Below are 20,270 nucleotides of genomic sequence, written 5' to 3'. Positions count from 1 at the left end.
TGTGTGTATGTGTCAAACTTGACTATATACTACTAAACATACTTCATGTGGAAGAATATGTAATATTGCAGGCATCTTGAATATATCATATAATCAAAGTTTGAATCTCTACTCACTATATTAACAATCATTATTGTTCTTTTATCAGAGTTTATCTTTGCAAGCAATGGACTGATCTTCGAATCTTTAATGACCATACTGCCATGGCAACAGGAGTTAGATTTGGCACAAGTGCATCATACATAGCTTCTACATCAATGGACAGAACTCTTAAGATTTATGGTTTATAAATTCCTTAGGCTGCAATCCTTATGCTACATCCCAATGTAGTATCATTGTGCTGTTAGCAATGTAGTAGTGATAGACCATATTGTAAAACTGGTTTAATCATGGAATAAAGAGAAAAATATAGATATTAAGATATTCATTGTACCCCATTGTGTAGGACCAATGACAGGTACCTGCAAGCGATGGTCCTGTAAGATAGACATCAAATAGAATCGTCACCCTGTCTGGTCTTCAAAACCTATCATCACCCTCATCTCCATCTGGAGTTGCAGCCCAATGAAACTGACACGGTTTGTGGACTGGGTCCAAGATCTCTATAACTTTGATTGTGCTGTATTTCCTTGTCATTTTCACACAAGCAGGGTCAACAACCAGTAACTGTTTCTGTCATACTGTTATAAGCAGAGGACGTGGAAACTTTTTCTTTGAAACATAGACAATAGTCGAAAGTTTCTTTCCAGAGAGATCTATGGGAAGGTCTGAGAAGCGTTGTCAGCCACTGTAGGGCTGTAACTTTCCACTTGATGGAGTGAGAGGCAAAAACTATTATCACCCCTTTGTACAATTATTAAGGTTCATCAGCTCATTATGGGAGGGGCAACAAATGGGTTTGGATGGGTATGGGGTTGGTGTGTGCTTTGACTTGGCCAACCCTTCTTATAAAGGGCAAAGGTCTGTTGGTATGTATGTCAGTTCACTTAGTTTTTTTAACATTATCTGGCATAAATATGTAGCCAGTTTTTGGGTTGTGTTGAGCCATAAGTAGTACATTTTGCTGTGTAATGAAACTAATTGCAAAATTAACCTAATGTAAACATTAAGATTGTGTGTTTATGCATGATAATGATTGGCTGTGTTGGTTTTCTATACCTGAGACTGTTTATGACTCAAATTCACTCTTGTTAAGTCATTTCATATTCATACAGCTATCATGTGAAATGGTTTCATATTAAGGTGTGAATTGTGTACCGTACCAAGGATAAAGTAAGTATATCTGAAAGTGTATTTGAATAAGCAAGTTATGTTTTACTTAAATTTCAATAAATAATTTCATCTTGTAAAGTGTATTAGCTCACTTACCTTTGGAGTATGATCAGTTGATCAGTCAGTACATTACCTCTGGGTCATTATATTCTCCACAGCTATTCATCTCAGGGTTTGTTCCCATGAATCTACATTGCCACTTGCTTCTCACTCCTCCCAGTTGGCCTCACTTCAATTAAAATCTCCCATAAAAACTATGTTGTTACTCTGTTCAATAGTTTTTCTTAGAGTTGTGTTCAAAAACATTTCTTGATAGCCTAAGTTCTTGTCTTGGTACATATGCCATCATAGAATCTATTTAACCAATTATTCTAAGTTTCAGAGGATTGCTTCAGCTTTGCCGTCATTCGAATTTGCTCCTTCCACCATTATATCATTCCCCATCACCAATTTTATCTTCTCTTTTCCAGTGGCATGTTTAGTATTTTACATCTTATTTACCATTAAGTAATTATGCATCTCCAACCTGGCCAAGAGTAAACAACCTACATTGGCATAGGCTACTTAAGTTTTCTTGTAATGTTCCCTGTTCAAAACCATTTCCTCGCACTGAATGAAAATTCTCCAGAAAAATTATGTTTTTCTTCTTCCATTTTTCATTTAATTTTTGTCTTATAATTTCCTTTCAAAGTGTATCCATCTCACCCCCTACTTCACCAATGAAATTGCATGTGGGTGTGCTTGTGCCTAGGGAAGGTTTTAAACTTGGTCTCATTCTTTTAGTTTGATTTACTTGGTAAATACTGTGCATAAAATTTCCTTGTGACTGCCATTATATACTTGTTGCCCATCTGAAAGGCCAAGGAAACCTAGAATGTGCAAAGTGGGCCAGATTTCCTCATTGTTCAGAGTGAAAGACAATGTTGCATAGCCATGTGATTAATAGCCAGTTGAGGAGTGTTGCCATCACTTTTTAAATTTCATGACTACATCCATGCAAGCATTTGTAGCACAATTAAAAATTCGGGTGTTCAAGAGGCTTGCATCATCTCTTGAACTACTTATGTGATATCCATCAGTTTACAGATTATAGTTCAGTTCAGTAGACCACTGCATATTGCTTTGGCATTTTAAGTGCATCTCAACTTCAAACTTTTTTTTTCTTCCTCTTCCATTTATTGTGTGCAGTCATCAATGTTGTTTCTATCTCCATCCATACATATACCAAGGCCTTTTTCTCCCTTACCAGGGAGGTAGCCAAAGTCAAAAGGCATATACTCACTCCCACCCATTTCATCCCTCTCATCTTAGCTCCTCATGGATGACAGGTTATCCCTGTATCCTGTTCACTGCCCTGGTTCAAAAGCAATGCAGCAAGACAATTTCTACCTACTTCTTGACAGAATATATGCCCTGATAGCTTGAGGAAGGACCAACAATGGGTACCTGCTTATGGTGATAGATGAATATCAGACAACTGCTTTTCTGACACCCACCTTCAAATCAATAGAATTAAGAGGGAGGGAGGTGGGGTGGATAGGAGTGAAGTATATGGGGATGGAATGGGTGGGAGTAGATTTTATAACTTTGTTTTTTGACTACCTCCCATGTAAGGGTGAAAAAGCCTTTGGTGCATGTATGTATTTTCATTTAATTGAAGACCGTTTACCATTTCTTCTTGCTTATTGAAAGGATATATATAATAAAACATAATGTAATGTACACAATTTTGTTTGTATATACAATATTATCTGCTTGATTATGGCTATGGGGGAGGGTAACCAACAGTTTGCAAAAGTTTGTAATTAGTAGGGGTCTTGTCCCAAGACCCTTGCAAACAAGGAGGGTCAACTGTTTTGTTTTCTTATAATGTATAATTTCTTCTTTACAGAATCTAGTGTATTGTACAAGAATTGTCAATTGTCCTTCAGTTTTCCCTGTACATCTTTAAGACATTAACACACACTTTGAAGACATCATCCAATAACTTATTAACCTCTTTATAGTCAACCCTTGATAATTTAGTACCCCCAGGAGCAGGGGTTTTCAAAATAATAAATAAAGTGAATTATCAAGTGCCAAAAGTTCTTGTTCCAGGATAATGTGAAACTGATATGTTTTCCCAAATTAATGAGAACAGTGCCCATGCTCACAAAAATAAAATTTCAGCACAGATACCATATTTTCTGGTATATAACACACTTTGGCAGATACCACATGCCCATATCATTCAAGAACAAATATTGGCCAAGAGTTATAATGAACTAAGGACAAAGCTTACAAGAAAATAAGGTGATAGTCTCGCATAACTTGCTATTTTGTTAGTTTGGTGACTATCATATTTGTGCCAATATCTTGGTTACTGTAGTTTCACAATCTCAATTGCCTAAGAAAACTGCAAATGTACCGTAAATACAGATGCTTTGATCCACCATTGCTGTGCCATCTATTAAAAAGTTGTACTTCTAGGAATCAAAACCTAAACACTGCAAACGGTGTATTGCTTTCTACACTGGGAATTGATTGCTTACATATTTTCAATTTGCCCTCATTATTCATTTTCATTTTACCTTTGACATTACAATACAGAAAGGAAAGGATATAGAAGAAAAATTACAGAAATGGCCACAACTTAAGGGATAATCTATATGATTATAAATAAAAGCCTATGACAACTATGAAGTAGCTGATGCATTACGGAGTGATCAAGCAAATGGCGTTGACAAAACAAAATTTCGAAATGAAAATAGTGTAAAGTCATAAGATTGAAAAGCACAAAAATATTATATAGATAAAACTACTATTCTATAAGCACAGTCAAAATATTCTGAGATGCCAAGATCTGTGTAGTGTTGGTCCATTTCTCCCAAAATTACGGTTTTATCACAATGTCCTGGGTAAACTTTAAGATGACTTTTTTTTAAGTAAAAATTGCACATTATAAACCAGGAAATACAGAAATGAATTAATGATGTTATGCCTACCAAAACATTTTGGCACGAGTCCCAGTATTAAACTATTATCAAATTTCCAAGGTATCCCAAAATTATTTTGGCACCACCTCAATATTTCAAGATGACCTCTATTTTTGCACTTGGCCAAAAGTGCCAAATTATAATGAAACCTAAATTATTGGATGCCAAATTATCAAGGGTTCACTACATTACCAAAGGGATATTACACAATTAAATTGTCATCAAAATAAAACATGTATTCCTCTGTGTAAAGGGAGAAAGGGATTTGATTGAAATAGCTTGTCTTTGCTACTGAAGGGGCGCTGTTATGCAGCTGAATAAGACAGTCTGCCATCCGAGAGAATAATACATGTACCAGTCAGTGCAGAGGGGGTTAATGTATATATTATAAAATTTGTAAAAATAATGTAAATGTGATCCTATGCCAAGTCAGAATTTAGAGTACAAAGTTCTTAATGGCTGGCTGATTACTAACCATTAACCTGCTATGTAAAGATATTGCATACAAGTGCTGGGCTCCCATTCTGGTGTTTACTGTTAGGTTAAGAAAGAATACCAAGTGGAAATGGCTGTACATGTGGATATTTATTTAAAAGGCACCTTTTCCACAAAAATTGTCAGCTGTGCAATAAATCTTCTGTCAAAGACGCATACCAATACCAAAAGCACCTGCAAACCAAGGGCATTTCCACACAAAAATAAAATAAATAAATAAATAAAATGATGTATAATTCCAACAGGAGTCTGATAGAAAGTTAAAAAGGAAAAGATTTTAAATTATTTATGATACTGTGAGGGAGAGCAAGTAATCTTTTTAGAACTACATAGTTTCTGATAAATATAGACTATTCATATCTCTGCTTATGCATCTATCAAACTTACATTTAATCTATCTGAATTAAGTACCTTCAGTACATTAAATTTCAAGGGTATTGTAATTTTTAATATTATGATAATGAAAAAGATATTGATCAATGCATTTTGCAGCAAATATGAAACAATAATATTAAATAAAGATTTGTTTTCAAGTAAAAATTCTTAATCCTCTACCACTGTGGTACTAACAGTCATTAAAGGATGATAGTGATGCAATAGTGTACAAGAAGGGCAGCCATACTCATGACAGAATTATCATAATCCAGAAATATGCCCTTGACTTCACGGTGTTACCAATGGTTCAACTAATAACATACTAATCTCAACTTCCAAATCATGGTGCCACATCACAAGTACTATAAAATGTCTAAACCTGCCCTAGACTCCTATGGGTAGAAAGTGTTAGTCCAGCTCCTCAGTAACCATGTTTTTGCGAGAGGATTCAGCTGTAGTGATATCCTCTTCATCAGAGTCATCATCCAAACCACCAAATAGGCCTTGCAGAAGGTTACCTGTAAGAAGAATACAATATAATAGAAAAAAATTACTATTTTGTAAAGAAATAGCAACATACCACAGCCAGATTTGTTCCTAAATTGCATTACATATCTAAATATAGAATGCTGTCATTTTCATTTGCAGGCTTAATCGATTCAAAACTATCTAACAGGCTGCATTCAGATGAAGGCCAGACCCAGGTTTGTATAAGGCCAATTGATTACAAAGAGAAAGCTATCTATCTATATATCAAGAGCTTTTTCCCCCTTATGGGGGAGGTAGCCAAAGTCAAAAGTTATATACTCATTCTACCACCCTTTCCTCCTCCTCAGCTCCTCATGGATGATGGGTCATCCCTGTATCCTGCCCACTGCCTCCTTCTCAGCTCCTCATGGATGATGGGTCATCCCTGTATCCTGTCCACTGCCTTAGGTCAGAAGCAATGCAGCATGACACAGCATATCCACAGCAAGGCCACTTCACTTAATCGTAAACCCTCCTCTCCAACCCCTCATGCAGAAAAACAGCAGATGGGGAGAAATGCCTTTGGGCTGGATCAAAATATCATTCACACATAACCACTCACTAACCCCCACATCCACCACCCACTACCTTCCTTGCATCTCAATATCATCTATGCACAGCTGTTCTCCACTCACCCTTATCTCCAGCCTTCTCCCTTCCTTACTCAACAGACATCCTCCTCTTGCTCAATGCCCATTTCACCCCATTCATCCATCTCATCCTTGGTTTCCCCTCATGTTCATTCTATCCATCTCTGTCTTCCACAACTCTTTTACCAATCTTTCTTCACTCATTCTTTCCATGTGTCCAAACTATCCCAACACTTTCATCAATCCTACCTGCCATATCCTTTTCCACTACTACTTTCCTCCTCACCTCCTCGTTTCTCACTCTATCCAACCTTGTATCCCCTACCACACTTTTCAGACATTTCATCTCAAACACATTTTAACTTTTCCTCTCTGCCTATTTTAAATTCTATATCTCTTCCCTATACAGTGATGTCAGCACAATCACTCCATATGATCTCCTCTTTGCACCCATCCCCAAATGCCTATTTCTCATTACATCTGTTAATCCCTCAAGGCACTTGCTTCTCTCAATCTACAATTTACCTACACATCTGCTCATCCCTTTCCTGCCACATCCAACACCAAGTACTAAAGCTAACCACTTCCTCCAGTCTCTCTTCTTTGAGACTTAATTCCAAATTTCTGCCACCCACTTCACTTGTACATCTCATCATCTTACTTTTACCCACATTTACCTTCAATTTTCTCCTACTGCATACTTTCCCAAACTCTATCTCTCCCCTGATCCCCCCTCTGACCCTGCCACAAAAGCAGTGTCGTCAACAAACAACAACAGCACACCTCCCACTGCTCTCTGTAGCCCTAAATTCCTACAAGAAGAGGAAGCAATCCCACATATCATCTTATGTCAATCAAAGGAATGAACAAAGTGGGCAGGTTCCTCTCATCCTATCTATCTCATTCAACTTGAGGTATTACTACACACTACACAGGTGTTTACTCAACATCTTCACTATAAAGTTGTATTGAAAGTATTATACTCAGGCTAGTGCAACAGAATTCTAACACAACTTAGGGAACAAGCATTCCTAACCTTTCACTACAGAAACCTTCCTAAGCTGAAGTGAACCATGACATCAGCTTAGGGAAAACATGTACTATATATCATTGTAGAGAAGTGATTAACTGAAAGCCTTAAAGGAAAAAGCCATCTTCCACAAAGAAGAAAAATGAGGCTTAAAATGTATGGTGTTAAATTGTTGTTGTTGTTCACTAGACTGTCTGGTTGAGCAGTCTCATTTCACTAAGGAATGCCATGGTTGAAATGGGATTTCCCCACAAATCCTTTATAGAGTGTATATTGTGTTGTTGGCATGCATGATTGTGTACAATGCTGTCTTGTATAGTATGAGGTGAAATGTTGCATCCTGGACAGTTAGCTGCAATGTGGTAATCCAGCCTCTTCAAGTAGCTTAGAAGGCCTGAATGGTGGCTGTATCACAGTCTGGCCAGGTGGACTCTGTCCTTATGGGGGGTGGGGGATTCAGAGTGATGGATATCTGGGGTTCTGGCATGCAGCAATGTGTTGTCTTTCAGTTTGTTGATGGAGCAGTGAGTGATATGATTATGGATATGTTTCTGGAATGTGATGTTTGGTGGTTTATAGAGGAAGAGAAGAGAGTATTTGTGTGTGATATCGGTATTTGGGTGTTGTTTTGATGTTTCTTGGTGTGTGTGTGTGTGGGTGTTCTGCTATGTAGTGTAGTGGGTGTACTGTGCTTGTGGAGGCTGTGGCAAGTGTTTGTGTACCTCTCATGACAAGGTGATCCTTCACTTTGAGGACTTTTGTTTCATAGTATAGATGGTCTGTAGGTCTTGTATTTGTGCAGCCTCTAATTCTCTTTAGGGGTTTTAAGTAGTATACTGGTATCAAATAACTTTAACTGTCATATAAATATCATCTGCAACTTTTTTACTAGTATACAAGAAATTCAAAACATCAAGACTGACCAAAGAAACCTCCTGGTTGTTGCTGTGGTCTTGGTGGTGGCAGATCAAAGAAAAGTTGACCTATTCTATCCAAATATTCTCTATATGCTGGGTCTCGTTTCAAACTTGGTTGGTAATGTTCACACAGAATAGTGAAGAAGGTTCCCTTTCCACTGTAAAAAAAATATATATATATAAATAAATAATTCAAAATATTGGGCAATGCAAAATTAATTAAGTATATTTTTTCTTGTAAATTTATATATATATATATATATATATATATATATATATAGAACAGATAAAAGCATAGTTCTTATACAACAAACTTGAATAAAAAAAAACTAGTCACCTTTCTATAGCAGTTAATAATAACCAAAGGAAATTAAGCAGAGGAAGTAAGAAAGGTGGACCACTCTGCTTTGTGATATTTGGGTGCTTCTTTGTATACGTTTCAAAGACATCTGAAGCTGCAACTTTCTTTTGCAAACACAGGTACCTTGAATAAAAAGAAACATACTTTTCATATTATCTATGCCTATCTATCTAAATACCAAGGGTCTCCTTCCCCTTGTAGAGGAAGTAGTTATCTACGTAAATTCAATATACACCTCAACTAATTTTTATGAACATCTACAAAGACCAGTTCAAAAGACAACATAAAGCAAATTCTTTTTAAAGAACATTTGACAAAAACAAGTCAATAAAATCAGACTACAAATAAAATTCATCTTACTGCAAAACAGCTTGCGCAAGAAAGAGATCCACTTCTGATGAATATCCTCTAAGAAGGTGAAGCTCTACAAGCATGTGACCACATCCACACCCATCTTCAGACCGAAGAAAATGGTAACGAGCTGATGAATAGTTTTTCTCTGGTAAAAAAGTGAAAAAAAAAATATATATATTATATATATATATATAAAGAAAATGGAGAAAAGTGGGAGATAAGCCAGTCATTGTTTGCTGACGACACTGCACTTGTAGCAGGATCAGAGGAGGGATTGAGGAAGTTAGTGACAGAGTTTGGGAAGGTGTGCAAAAGAAGGAAGTTATAGATAAATGTGGGTAAAAGTAAGGTGATGAGATGTACAAGGATAAAAAGTGGCAGTAGACTGGAAGTGAGTACGAAGGGAGAGAGAGACTGGAAGGGAATAGTTTTAGATACTTGGGTGTGTGAAGGGAAAGGGAGGAGTGGAGGTAGAATGTAGATTGACAGAAGCAAGTAAATGCCTTGGGGGGATTAAAAAGTGTAATGAGAAATTGACATTTGGGAGTAATTGTACCGACAGCACTGTATGGGGCAGAAACATGGAACATAATAGAGGAAGAGAGGAGTTTGAATGTGTTTGAGATGAGGTGTCTGAGAAGTATGATAGGGGTTACTAGGCTGAATAGAGTGAGAAACAAGGTGAGGAGGAGAACAGGGGTGGAAAGGAAGTTGTTGTTCTTGTTCCCTAGACTGTCTGTCCGAGCAGTTCCATCTGCCTAAGGAATGCCACGGCCAAAATGGGGTTTCCCCACAAATCCTTTACGGAGTGTACGTTGTGTTGTTTGTGTGGGTGATTGTGTATAATGCAGTCTTCCATGATGTGTTGAATAGTATGGGGTGAAGTGTTACATCCTGGGCATATTGTCCACAATGCAGTCATTCAGTCTCTTTTGATAGCTTAGAAGAGCTGGGTGGTGGTCGTATCACAGTCTGGCCAGGTGGACTCTATCCTTCGTGGGAGAGAGGATTCAGAGGGATGAATATCAGGGGGTCTGGCATGCAGCAATGTGTTGTCTTTTAGTGTGTTAATGGAGCAGTGAGTGATGTGATTATGAATATGTTTCCGGAGGCTGGAATTTGGTGGTTTTGGAGGAAGAGAAGAAAGTATTTGTGTGTAATAATACGAGGTCTGTTAAAAAAATATGCGGACTGACATCATAAAGCAAAACATACTTTATTTAGAAGTTACAGATCTGGGTCCCCTTCAAAGTACTCTCCTCCCCAACGCATGCACTTATCCCAACAGTCTTTCCACTTGTTGAAACAGTCCTGGTATGCTTCTTTTGTAATGTCCTTCAGCTCCTTCGTCGCATTTACCTTAATCTCGGGAATCGTCTCAAATCTTCTGGGATTAGCTTATTAAATATAGTTGGGAAGGCTTATGGGAGGGTTTTGATTGAGAGGATTAGGAGAGGAACAGAGGGAGTAATCGGTGAGGAACAGTGTGGGTTTAAGACAGGTAGAGGTTGTGTAGATCAGATTTTTGTGGTAGGACAGATATGTGAGAAAGCTATAGGAAAAGGTAAGGATGTTTTTTGGGCTTTTATGTATTTGGAAAAGGCTTATGACAGGGTAGACAGGAAGGCACTGTGGGAGATATTGCAGATATACGGGATAGGAGTTTTTACAAGAGTAATAGAACATGTGTCAGGATTAGAAATGGAAAGAGTGGTTTGAGGTAAAGGTGGGACTTCGTCAGGGATGTGTTATGTCACCCTGGCTGTTCAATTTACAAAGGATTATAAAGGCGGAGCATGCAGACAGGAGACCTTTTGGTCCATATATAGGTCGGATGCGACCTACATGGATGGGGTGAAGCGAGAGGTAAATGCAAGGGTAGTGGGTCAGGACTTGGAGATGGTTAAAGGAAATAGAGAAAAGTGGGAAATAAGCCAGCTGTTGTTTGCAGACAACACTGCGCTTATAGCAGGATCAGAGGAGGGATTGAGGAAGTTAGTGACAGAGTTTGGGAAAGTGTGTGAAAGAAGAAAGTTGAAGATAAATATGGGTAAAAATAAGGTGATGAGATATACAAGGGGTGAAAGTGGCAGCAGACTGGAAGTGAGTGTTAACCCCTTCCATACGGTGCCGCACACGTAGGCGTCATGGACTTAGATCTCGGTGGCAGCAGCCAATGCCAGCCGTACGACGTGTCATAATAATACTCGCATCATAAAATATAGTCACCGCTTATATCGATCGTTCTCTCTTCACCCGTGAATTTTGATAACCATAGAAAATGCGATTACAAAAGAATTAGAAAGAATGTCATTATGGAGGGGCGACTACAATAAATATAATCAAGACGCCGATATGGCAGCCTCGTGAATACACTCGCTCCCCATGACGCCTACGTGTGCGGCACCGTATGGAAGGGGTTAAGGGAGAGATACTGGAGGATGTGGATAGTTTTAGATACTTGGGTGCAAATGTGGCAGGAAAGGGAGGAGTGGAGGTGGAGGTAGACTGTAGATTGAGAGAAGCGAGTAAATGCCTAGGTGGATTAAAAAATGTAATGAAAAATAGACATTTGGGAATGGATGCTAAGAGGAGATTGTATGAAGGGGTGATTGTACCAACAGCACTGTATGGGGCAGAAACATGGAATATAAGAGAGGAAGAGAGAAGGAGTTTGAATGTGTTTGAGATGAAGTGTCTAAGAAGTATGATAGTGGTTACTAGGCTGGATAGAGTGAGAAATGAGGAGGTGAGGAGGAGAACAGGGGTGGAAAGGGAGTTGAGAGATAGGGTGGATAAAAGAGTATTGGGATGGTTTGGACACATGGAAAAAATGAGTGATAAAAGAATAATAAAAGAGGTGTGGAAGGCAGATGTGGAGGGAGTTGTTGTTGTTGTTGTTGTCGTTCCCTAGACTGTCTGTCCGAGCAGTCCCGTCTCCCCAAGGAATGCCATAGCCGAAACTGGGTTTTCCCACAAATCCTTTATAGAGTGTATGTTGTGTTGTTTGCGTGCATGATTGTGTATAATGCAGTCTTCCATTATGTGTTGTATGGTATGGGGTGAAGTGTTACATCCTGGGCAGCTGTTCACAACGCGGTCATCCAGCCTCTTCTGGTAGCTTAGAAGTGCTGGGTGGTGACCGCACCGCAGTCTGGCCAAGTGGACTCTGTCCTTTCGTGGGAGAGGATTCAGAAGGGTGGATATCAGGGGGTCTGGCATGCAGCAGTGTGTTGTCTTTCAGTGTGTTAATGGAGCGGTGAGTGATATGATTATGAATATGTTTCCGGAGGCTGGTATTTGGTGGTTGTGGAGGAAGAGAAGAGAGTATCTGTGCGTGATAAAGGTCTTTGGTCCTGGAGCTGCAGCGTCTACGTCGTGGGACCACCCCCCAACCCCAAGAGTTGGGGGCCAAACGGCAGCAACTACCCCTGGCCACCGGCTCTACGCAGGTGGCACCGATCCCCAAGAGGAGCTACGCCTACCTTGGGGAGTACCACAATCATTTTTCCCAACATGCAATATTACGTTTTTTCTGTGGAGGGAGTAAACATGAGGGGGCAACCTAGAATGAGATGGATGGATGGGGTAAAAGGGGCTTTGGGGAAGAGGGGAATGTCTGTTGAGGAAGGATGGGGGGAGAGGACAGAAGGCAGGGGTGAATGGAGAATGGTTGTATATGGATGATACTGTGATGTATGAGGTGGAATGGATGGGGGATGGGGGGTGAGGGAGTATGTGTGAGTAAATTTGATGCAGCCAGAAGGGATTTCTCCTCGTCTTCTCCTTTTCTGCATGAGGGGACAGAGAGGGGGGGTCACTGATTTAATGAAATGGCCTTGCTGTGGATCTGCTGTGTCTTGCGACACTGCTTCTGACCCAGGGCAGTAGGCAAGATGCAGGGATGACCCGTCATCCAGGAGGTGCCAAAATAAGAGGGACAGAAGAGGGTGGAGGGGAGTGGAGTGGGATAGGGTTGGAATGGGTGGGAGTGGTTTTTATGCCTTTGTTTTTTGGCTAACTCCCTAATAAGGGGGACAAAAGCCTTTGGTATATGTAAGGAAAGGGAATTGGGTGATAGGGTTGATGAAAGTATTGGGATGGTTTGGACATATGGAAAGTGTGGTATAGTGTTCTAAGGGCCCTGGCATTTGACACGAGCAGGGCACCGTAGGTTTGCATCGCAGTGTTGTGGAGTGCCCGACCCCCAGACACTTTCCAGCACAAGGACTCTTAGTTACAGGCACAAGGCCCTCATTGATACATGTGTAATAAGAGGTGGCATCCTCTTCCTTCTACACAGGGAGTACAATGTTGCCCCCAAGTCAGTCTATAGCCATCTGTCTTACTGGGAGCATATAGCCCACATATTTTGGTTCACTCCTGTATGCTTAATGTCACAATAAAGATTCTAAACATCCCTCCACATTTCTGTTGCACACATAAGAGAAAGAATGAGTGGAGAAAGATTAGTAGAAGATGATGGGTCATTCCTGTCTTTTGTCCACTGCTTGGGTTAGAAGCAATGTAGCAAGACATAGCACATCCTCAGCAGAGCAGCTTCACTTATACAATGACCCCCCTCCCCGTCCCCTCATGCATAAAACAGAAGGGGAGAAGTCTCTTCAGGCTGCATCAAAATATCACCCACACACAACCATCTTCTACTCACCCCTATCCCCTACCTTCTCCCTTCCTTGTTCAACAGACATTCCCTTCCTGCTCAAAGTCCCCCTTTCACCCCATCCATCCATCTTATCCTCATCATTGTCCCCTTAAGTTAACTCCATCCACCTCTGCTTTCTACACATTTTTTTGCTAATCTTTCTTCACTCATTTTTTCCACATGTCCAAACCATCCCAATAATTAATCTTTCATCAGACATATCTGTCAGCTCCCTTTCTACTCAACCTCTCCTCCTCACCCCTTCATTACCTCTGTTGTACATTTCCAATGTGATATCTAAATCCATTGCTGAAATATCAAACCTATCATCACCTCACTTTTTCATCCAAGCCTACACAATTGAATAAACTGAAAATGGAATAAATGGTTTCATTCCAGATTACAGGATTAGGTTAGAGAAAAATAAAAATAAAACCAGTATAACTGGCTGATATAACAAGTCAATTGGCTCACCTTTCCATAATGACTGTGCAAGCAGCTGGTGCAAAAGTGGATGTCCTTGTTTATTTTCATCTGTTGAGGACCATTTAACTGAACGAACAAGGTACTGATGACGCTCTGGTATATTCCCATTTAGCAAGCTAAATAGCCTGTGGAAAAAAAAAGTGGTAATATTTTCATCCACATAACTTATACTTGTAGTAACATTCACAACTGATAAGTACTATAAAAAAATATTGGTGCATGTATAAACATTACTTTGCTATCCGTCCAATATGGTGTTCCGTGCGGTCTGCTTTACTCTTTTCCAAAACCTCAAGCATAAGAAGGGCAAGATCAGCACCACAATTTTGCTGAAATAAAAAAAATATTACTTATTACATCATTCTTTATTATAAAGACAATTTTCATATACACACCAATGTTGTTGTTTTTTTTTCTTTACAAGGGAGGTAGCCGAAGTCAAAGGCATAAATCCACTCCCAGCCATTTCATCCCCATATCCTCAGCAACAATTAAGTCATATATTTCACACACACAGTCTTTCCTTGAATATACATGACCACAGAAACAAACTGTCCCAGATGGAATCACCACACGTATGACAATGAACACCTTATTCTACAAAAAATATGAAAAAACTTGGGTTGATATAAATTTAACCTCCTGCGCTGAGTGCCTAGCTACAGTTTCATGTTCTGCCATACCACATACAATGCAACCATCTGTTGCTCCCTATATTCACAAACATGCCATTTTTAAGTCTTCTTATAGAGGTGACAACTAGTGTTCCTGGATCACTCTATATTTTATATGTTGTAGTCCCAAGAAATGCAAGAGAAAAAAGAGATAGAGACAAGTAAGACCTCAGAAAAATCACACTCTTTGGGACACACAATCATTTTCCAAATTAAATGTGGAGAAACAAGATGGGTCTTCTCTATAATTTTTTGAAGCAAATTAAATCTATTTTGTTATTTTGTTGACAACAAATCATGCTTGTGAACAGGACCTCCAAGATTCCTATGAGGTCCTAAGCAAATATTTTTCTTACATTTCCATACATTTTAATTTCATCATGTGACCAGAAAAAAAAAAAAAATTCTGCACCACTTTGTCTCCTGTGATCCAGAAATTAGATCTCTTACTGTGTCAAGGTCATTACAGATACTACATCTGACCCTTGTGGGACTCCACTAGTCACTACCCTCCATCCTGACTTCTCATCCTTTGCTAATGTTCATTTCCATACACTCTTTACTTAAATTTTCAACTTACTTGGTCATGTGCTAGTAGCAATGATGCCCCATCATACAGGAGGTCCAGGACTTCAATATATTTTTCTTGGCTACAATATCTGTTGGAAAGTAACAACAAAGTTATCTATAATGGGCACTATTAGCGCATATTTGCACTACCCTAAGAGTGTTTACCACTGAGGAGCTACTATATAATAACCAATAATTCTCCATGATAGAACAAAATTAAAGCACTACAAACTAATGAAATACACGCATCTAATCAATACAGCATACTCATAAAAATATTTACCATAGTCCGTTTCCACAAAACAAACATAATGCAACATGAAGATGGGGGAAAATACAAGTGTAGTTGCTGTCCTATGCATTACAATTAGCTAAATATAATGGTCTTATTTACTGACATATACACCAAAGAGAAACATAACACATGAAATGATAAAGGGCTCTTGTGCTGGCATACAATGCCAACATCCACCACATGTCAATCTGAATTGAAAAAAAAAAAAAAAAAAAAAATTATGAGGAACATGTAATTTGATTATACAAATATAATTTGACATGATTATAAATCCATTTTGGAGGTAGCTTGTGATTCCCTCAACTCTAAGTTATCCTGATGATACCAAATTATCACTTCATCACACATTACTCCAGTATTAGAGGAAAATAATAATAATGATAGTACATACATATACCAAAGGCTTTTTCCCCCTACATGGGGGGTAGCCAAAAAGAAAAAGGCATAGAAACCACTCCCACCCATTCCATTTCCTATATATTCCACTCCCCTCCACCCTCCCTCTTATCTTGGCACCTCCTGGATGACAGGTCATCCCTGCATCCTGTCCACTGCCCTGGGTCAGAAGCAGTGTCGCAAGACACAGCACATCCACAGCAAGGCCACTTCATAAATTCGGCGACCCCCCCTCTTCGTCCCCCCCATGCAGAAAAGGAGAAGACGGGGAGAAATCCCTTTGGGCTGTGTCAATTTTCTTTTTCTCATACATACTTCCTCACCCCCATCCCCCACCCATTCCCCCTCATGCATCACAGCATCATCTATACATAATGATAGTAATAATAAATAATAATAATACAAAAAATAAAATAAAATACAAATAATAATTCAAAGCAAAATGGTTATCATAAATGTAATTCACTAAGCTCTAGTGATAATAATGATGGCAGTTAACACAAAAATAATGAAAGCACTCTGATCTCCCACCCAGGCCAGTTTACCACATAGACCAGTTCACTTCTCAGACCAGTATGTGCATGGCAAAGATTACGCATGCATATGCAGGATATGACAGCTGATAAGCTACTGCTTTGGCTTTAGTGAGAGTATTCATGGTCCTGACTAGGGCCTGGCTGACAGGCTTGGGAAAGTGGGGGCTTAGGAGCATAGACCTGGAGTCCAATGGTTAGACTAAGCAATGGGGGGAAAGGAGTCAAGGGGAATACCCCTAATTCATCTAGGCTCTACTAGGTTGACTATGCAGGGGTCCCAAATAGGATCCTCTGGCTGGACTCTGCGAGAGCCCTAGCTAGTGTCTTCTAGTTAGAGCAGGTAGAGGACTTGAGGACATAAAGCCCCTGATGGGAGTTTGGGAAGAAGACTAGGTAGGGACCCTGGTGCTGCAGCCTTTGGTTAGGGTCTTCTGGTTAAGTTTGGAAGAAGGTCCTGGCTACAGGGTAGGTTGAATTACAGAATCATCACCAAGCAAAATGAATTATCAAGATGTACTCTATGTTGATTTTGTATAATTTAGTATTCTGAAAATTGAAAAACAAAGAATATCATATAAAAAATCAATATTTATGTTACTAACCTTTGAAAACACTGCAAAATATAGTCTCTTAAATCTTCTTCTAAAACAGTACAAGGATTGCCACTCACTCAGAAATAACATTATATGATGGGATGGATTCTGGTGTTTTAACTCTACAATTACCATAGCACTTGTCATATTTTAATGAGGGGTATTGCACATATCCAATGGAATTATGCCATTTGGCTTTCACTACATCCTTAGTAAAGGGGAAAAAGCCCTTGGTATATGTATGTATTGCAAGGCCCAACAAGGGCAAGGGCAGGGGGGGAGGGGCACTTTTGGTGAAACGAAGGTCAAGCAAATTCCCCCTAATGTACTTTTAATGCATGATTTATTTATCATGAGTTGTGTGTATGAAAGATGAGTGTATAAACGTTGTTTTGTGGATGAATGTTACATGTGAGTCATGCTAGTGACCATCAGATATGGAAGGTGGTGGTAGTGGTGGTGTGTGTGGGTGGGGGGGGGGGGTGTCACTTATCCATGTCGGGGCCCTGATGTATTGTACATATAGAGTATAGGTCTTGTGGGAGGTCTGTAGATAATTGGAATAGCTTGAAACAGTGACTTTTGTAGCACAGGGAGATTACTTGCAATTATTTTTACCAAATTCAAAGGACAGGAGAGGGGGGTTCTGTGCATAATTACCAGCTACTTCAGGGCTTTTTATACTTTACTGTCCTAGCTTCAGTGGAATCCAGTGGGCCAATTATAAATTCTTAGCTTTTGGTCATCTCCCACTCAAAAATGATCAGTTTGCATTTTAAAGACCAAATCTGGACATTTTGTCCAACAAGTTAAGGGTGTTTTAAATACAACCTAATGGTCATTGGGGCATTCCCATCTGGGGAGATTTTCAGTGCCAGTGGTGTCCCTAACTCCCCCACATGAGCACCTACACAATATTTTTGTTTATAGTATCACCGTGGCAGTGTGTGGGTGGACAAGGAATTTATATGTTGTGCAGGAATTGCTGGCCTTCTGCCTCATATTGCTAATGTGTAGGTTAAGTCCTTACTGTGCCTGTACTACAGGTATTTGTGTCCATATGAAAGCACAATGTTAGCCCTGCCAAGCCATGTTTGTGTGAAGCTGTCTCCAGTGCTACTTTTGAGTACATCGGCTGTGTATATAAACAACCAGGTCTTGTTACCTACCCTAGTCCCCCTCTGTACTTGTACCCAGCAGTGTTTGTCTCAAGGCCCAAGCAGTCAAATTTTCTTGGAGCATGACCGCCTAACCCGGCTTAGGCCGACACTCGCCCTAACCAGAATAAAGCCAACAAATGAAGCAGAGCTTCATTCTTGCTCCTACTCCCTTGGCACCACAGACCCAGAGTAATGCACTGCTTTGTTACATGCCTACTGACTGGATAAAGAAAAAAAAAGAAGAAGAAAAAAAAAAAAAAAAAAAAAGGGGAGGGGCATACTTTCCATTCCAACCCAATTCGACCATGGGGGGGGAGGGGGGGCTATCACTGTCCCTCCCCAAGGTCCCCTACCTTAACCCCTTCAGCAATCCATAGATCTCCCCCACAATCTTGCCTGTATCTTTGTCAGATGGCTGATTATCCTTTATCATGACTTTCGCATCTTTCTCCTCTTTTCCCATTGTAATTGTTTGTTTATGAAAAGATATCTTCTGATATCACTGAAACTAGGAAGCATTGTGGTTGTTTTGATGCTGGACTTGGCACATGATACAAATTTATAAAAAAAAAAAACTGCCTGAAATTCCTTTTTCATAGCTTATGTCAATTATTACAGTATTAATAGGGTCTTTTTTCTATTAAGAAATATTATTTTCTACAATAATCATTTTCAATAACAAATTATTAGGAAGGAATAATATTTGCATTTTTTTCAAAGCTAATAAAATCAATATGTCACTAGCCATTCATTTTCAAAACGCAATCAATTTCACCCTTTTTTTATCTGAAGTATATTTCTTCTAATTGAACGAGTTTTATTCAAGAAATAAAAATACATATATTGATAATAAAATTTTATGAAAAAAATCATATAATTGTTACATCCACAATGACAGCACTTATTGCCATCTGTTCTAATTCTTCAGGGAGAATGGGGAATTAAGGATGTTCACATTAATGATTAATCATCTTTCTCTTTTATGTTCTAGGTTATGTATGGTTTACTAAGGCTAAGTTAGATTAGACTAGTTAAGGTTAGCTTAGTCATAGCCTCTATCCTATAAATGACAGATCATACTATTACAGTTTTATCAACTCAAATATCACACAATGCTGTTATATTTTCCTCCCAATGAATTGTTAATGAAAAAAAAATTCCTTTGAAAATATTTACTTCTTCAGACCATGATGGAAACACAGCAAGAATGATCACCAATATTATATTTTGGAGGATAGAGATGTAAAATTATTGAGTAGCTTGAAGGTTACCCTTTAAGAGGTAACATTAGGCTGGGTTCATTTAGGTCAGAAATCTGTGTACATATATTGTACTCATATGGTTGGCAGTCTAACCTAAGAGCCTCAGCTGCAGGCTCCACACCTAAGACCTTAATTCAGTGATGAGTAATCGGTTTGTTGACACTTGGTGCTCCACTGACCACTGCATAAACCACCTTAGGGCATATTCACCAAGTCAGTTACATCAGACGACTCCATACATGAAAAGTGTTCATGTTTGTGACTGTGTACATTTTTCTTTATCTCCTAAGAATATTAGTTAACCAATAATAGTGAGAATGGAGGTTATCTGCTAGCAGTAACTTTTCTGTATAGCTCTTCAACTTGCTAACAATTACTAGCCACTTCATGCATGTTATATTCCTTTGGGCCTCGTTTCTATATTATGTGTACTAAGCATAAGACAGTTTTTCTTAATCCCACATTTATTCCTAGAAAACCAGGAAATATGAATGCTTGGTAAACATTACTCCTTTTCAGCTGGGCCCAGGAAATCACTCTGAATGATATCATTATAAACCGAATTCTATTTCTCACCTGAAGTATAACGTTCTGTACATCTGATGTGCTTCATAATACTTTCCTTCTTCAACTGAAGATTTCAATTTGGAAAGCACTCTAGCCACCCCTCTACTTCCCTGAGCCATGTTGACAAATGGTACTGCCTTTAAAATGTTAAACGAAGTCAGAAAACAC

At 39.1% G+C, this 20,270-nt stretch overlaps 2 protein-coding genes across 3 annotated transcripts in view; one reads left to right on the top strand and one right to left on the bottom strand.

Moving 5' to 3' along the window:
* Prp19 (pre-mRNA processing factor 19) overlaps positions 1 to 5,636 on the top strand; it is a 20,312-nt gene extending 14,676 nt beyond the window's left edge. For both annotated transcript variants that reach the window (XM_076185415.1, XM_076185416.1), the window contains exon 11: positions 149 to 5,636. In XM_076185415.1, coding sequence (XP_076041530.1) covers positions 149 to 290 — 142 coding nt within the window. In that variant the 3' untranslated portion in view covers positions 291 to 5,636. The remainder of the gene's footprint in view (positions 1 to 148) is intronic.
* On the bottom strand, positions 4,810 to 20,270 carry LOC143025551 (Golgi to ER traffic protein 4 homolog). The gene is made up of 8 exons (XM_076185417.1): positions 20,112 to 20,270; positions 15,304 to 15,382; positions 14,284 to 14,378; positions 14,038 to 14,174; positions 8,904 to 9,042; positions 8,520 to 8,666; positions 8,189 to 8,340; positions 4,810 to 5,635 (listed from the first exon to the last, which is right to left on the bottom strand). The coding sequence occupies exons 1-8, from the start codon at positions 20,219 to 20,221 to the stop codon at positions 5,526 to 5,528; spliced, it is 969 nt and encodes a 322-aa protein (XP_076041532.1). The 5' UTR covers positions 20,222 to 20,270; the 3' UTR covers positions 4,810 to 5,525.

This window comes from Oratosquilla oratoria, chromosome 5 (assembly GCF_046742065.1).
Source record: "Oratosquilla oratoria isolate Oo_2021 chromosome 5, ASM4674206v1, whole genome shotgun sequence".
Taxonomy (NCBI): domain Eukaryota; kingdom Metazoa; phylum Arthropoda; class Malacostraca; order Stomatopoda; family Squillidae; genus Oratosquilla; species Oratosquilla oratoria.
The sequence above is the reverse complement of the archived record's forward strand: the minus strand, read 5'-3'. Positions and strand labels throughout refer to the sequence as shown.

Bases quoted from the DNA above. Each gene is read 5' to 3' on its own strand.
- LOC143025551 (XM_076185417.1), bottom strand. From the start codon at position 20,221: ATGGCTCAGGGAAGTAGAGGGGTGGCTAGAGTGCTTTCCAAATTGAAA. The intron at 9,043-14,037 runs GTGAGCCAATTG...CTTTTTTACCAG, and splicing joins TGCACAGTCATTATGGAAAG to AGAAAAACTATTCATCAGCT. The intron at 8,341-8,519 runs GTGACTAGTTTT...TTTTTTTTACAG, and splicing joins TTATTAACTGCTATAGAAAG to TGGAAAGGGAACCTTCTTCA.